The sequence below is a fragment of the Octopus bimaculoides genome, chromosome 12 (assembly GCF_001194135.2).
Source record: "Octopus bimaculoides isolate UCB-OBI-ISO-001 chromosome 12, ASM119413v2, whole genome shotgun sequence".
Taxonomy (NCBI): domain Eukaryota; kingdom Metazoa; phylum Mollusca; class Cephalopoda; order Octopoda; family Octopodidae; genus Octopus; species Octopus bimaculoides.
Window position 1 is genome coordinate 58,496,613 of NC_068992.1, and position 3,201 is coordinate 58,499,813.

A 3,201-nucleotide genomic window follows, 5' to 3' on the forward strand; every position below is an offset into this window, starting at 1 on the left:
TCTGGAAGAGAGAGTACCCCCAGTTCAATGAGAGACCAACGAAGTCAGATATCTGAAAGAGTGAGTACACCAAGCTCAATGACAGACCAACGAAGTCAGATATCTGAAAGAGTGAGTATACCAAGCTCAATGACAGACCAACAAAGTCATTTATCTGGAAGGGAGAGTATTCCTAGTTCAATGATGGAGCAGCAAAGCCAGATATCTAGAAGAGAGAGTACCCCCAGTTCAATGAGAGACGAACGAAGTCAGATATCTGGAAGAGAAAGTACTCCTGGTTCAATGATGGGCCAGCAGAGTGAGATATCTGGGAGAGAGAGTATCCCCAGTTCAATGAGAGACGAACGAAGTCAGATATCTGGAAGAGAGAGTACTCCCAGTTCAATGAGAGAGAGTACTCCAAGTTCAATGAGAGAGAGGAGTCACAGTTCAAGAACACAACTCTCTGGCAGTAGAGCTTCAACAGCTTCATCATCAAAATCTTTCCATCACTCATCCAAAGATGGCACTGATAGTAATCTATCGCCAGACAACCTGAGTTCAAGATCCACCTCACATAAAGCAGTATCAGAAATATCAAGTGGCAGATCTATTAGGCAGGACAAGAACACTTCTGTTACTGAAGTCCTTGATGAGCTTAGTAGAAGTTCTCGCACTCAATCATCATCGACTGATTTGCCAGCTGGAATTCAACCAAGAGATTCATCTGTAGCCTCATCTCAACAATTCAGATCTGAAAGTGATGTTGCTTTAACTGAGGTATCGAATGAATCTTCTAGATCTCAACAGACTACGGTAGTTGGGAATGAGTCTGATTCTGTACGTTCTCTTTCAAAATCAAACAGTAGTCATTCTTCGCAAGCATCAAAGAGTGCCTCTTCAGATAAAATTAGCACCAACTCAAATGCTTTAAAAAGTACTCTTGACAAAAGTCAAAATAATAATATGACAAGTGCTAAAAAATATGCCTGGAAAACTGCAAAGAAATTTGACAAACCTGGTACCTCCCAAAAGAAAAAAAGTACTAACTTAAATAGCAAGAATTTTCCTGGTAACAGAAAGAAAAATCAAATTGATTCAAGTCAAAATGCAGACCAAGACAGATCTAATGACCAAATAGATAAGCCAGAAAATACTAGTTCAACTGCTGCAGCTGAACGAAATGTAAAAAGTTTGTCAGATGGTTTCTCAAAGAAACAGGCAAAAAAGTCCCAAGGAAGGGAAAATATTAGTGAAGGAGAGTATGTTTGTGAAGAAAATACTGAATCCAATCTTGACAACAATTCTAGCAATAATAAAGTGGTTGCATCTACATCTAGGTTTTGCAAAGATACTATAAAAGTATGTAGTGAATCAGCTCATGGAATGCAGTCTTCAACAACAGACAAAGAATATGTTAACAAACTGGTCAAATCTGAAAAAGTCTATTATAATTTTCCAGAATCCTCTCGTAACCTCATAAACTCTGGAGATAAATTCAGTCTTTATGGAGCCCTTCGAAAAGATGGGAATCGTTATGTTTTCCGCTTAATGCAATACCTTGAACAGACCTATGAAAACATTGATGGAGTAGCACGGCCATTGCAAGGAAGGAAAATATTAATTTCAAACTCTTACGTGTTTAACAGATATCTTGATTGCTCTGGAGTACTTTCATTCATTACAAAGAAGCCCAAGTACCCATGTCTGAATAATCCAGATTAAAACATAATCGTATATGAATTGTAATTATCCTTGTACCTATGATCTTTTTTCTGAGAGTTTTTATCCAGAGCCCGATTTGAAGATCAAAAGAATGTCAAATTTTAGAATGAAAACTTTATCAAGACTATCCTGTCTCTAAAGGCAAAATCGACTTTAGTAAAATAATCAGAACAAATCAAACATTAATAAATTATTTATATAACGGAAAAAGTTCTTAATTTTAATGAATACAAGTTTCCTCATTTATGCATACATATACATTTTTTTTTATTTTGAAAGAGAGAGAGAGAAGAACATGGGCTTAAATTTGTAATGCTGAAACATATGTAACAGATGAAAAAATCATCTGCTACATATGTTTCAGTATTCAGTTACACATGATATCTCACTATAGATGCAATCTGTACACACACAGCATAAGGGCAGCATGCATTAGCAAACACATCTCCAGATATAGGATATGGTACCCTTATGAAGATGCATCTACAGATTGTATCGATTGTAAGACATCATGTGTTACCCAATGCCAAAACATATGTAACAAATGAAATAGAGGAGTACCAGGTTCAAGCCCATGTTCTTTTTCCTCTCATTGCTGATGTGCTCATATATTACATTATCGCCCACATCAGACAGCACAGAACCCATGTAAATATGTAACAGCGGAAATTTAATGGGATTAACAATAATAGTCGAACCCTGAATGAAATAATTGTTGGGTGCTTAGCGCATCAAACTCTGTGTGTGTGTGTGTGTGCACGCATGTGTGTGTGTGCATGCATATATATATATATATATATATTTTGAGCGTGGCCGTTGCCAGTACCGCCTGACTGGCTCCCATAGGATTTTCGAGCGAGATCGTTGCCAGTGCCCCTGGACTGGCTTGTGCGGGTGGCACATAAAAGACACCATTTCGAGCGTGGCCGTTTTCGTGCGGGTGACACGTAAAAGCACCCACTACACTCTCTGAGTGGTTGGCGTTAGGAAGGGCATCCAGCTGTAGAAACTCTGCCAAATTAGACTGGAGCCTGGTGTTGCCATCCGGTTTCACCAGTCCTCAGTCAAATCGTCCAACCCATGCTAGCATGGAAAGCGGACGTTAAACGATGATGATGATGATGATGATATCATCATCATCATTTAACATCCATCTCCCATGCATGCATGGGTAGGACGGTTTACAAGAGCTGGCCAGGTAGGAAAACTGCCCTATGCTATTGTGTCTATTTTGGTAGGGTTTATGTATTTTCACATGCGTATACCCCTGTGTGTGTCTATGTTTAGTAAGAGTGTGTGTGGGGGGAATGTGCCTGCATTATCTGTATCCCCTGTTTATATATGTTTGTTTAATTTGTTTTTATTTATTTTGTTAATGTATATAGTTATTTAATTCCATTTGTTTATCTATGTATTGTATTATATCATATTCGTGTTATCAGTTTATGGGGATTTTATTCTGTCATAGGTTGTTGTGTGTTGTGGGGATGTGCTAGT

At 38.2% G+C, this 3,201-nt stretch overlaps 1 protein-coding gene across 1 annotated transcript; it reads left to right on the top strand.

Moving 5' to 3' along the window:
* Positions 1 to 78: 78 nt before the first annotated feature.
* Positions 79 to 1,704, top strand: LOC106876295 (uncharacterized). The gene has a single exon (XM_014924794.1). It carries the CDS (start codon positions 79 to 81, stop codon positions 1,702 to 1,704), a length of 1,626 nt encoding a protein of 541 aa, XP_014780280.1.
* Positions 1,705 to 3,201: the final 1,497 nt, after the last annotated feature.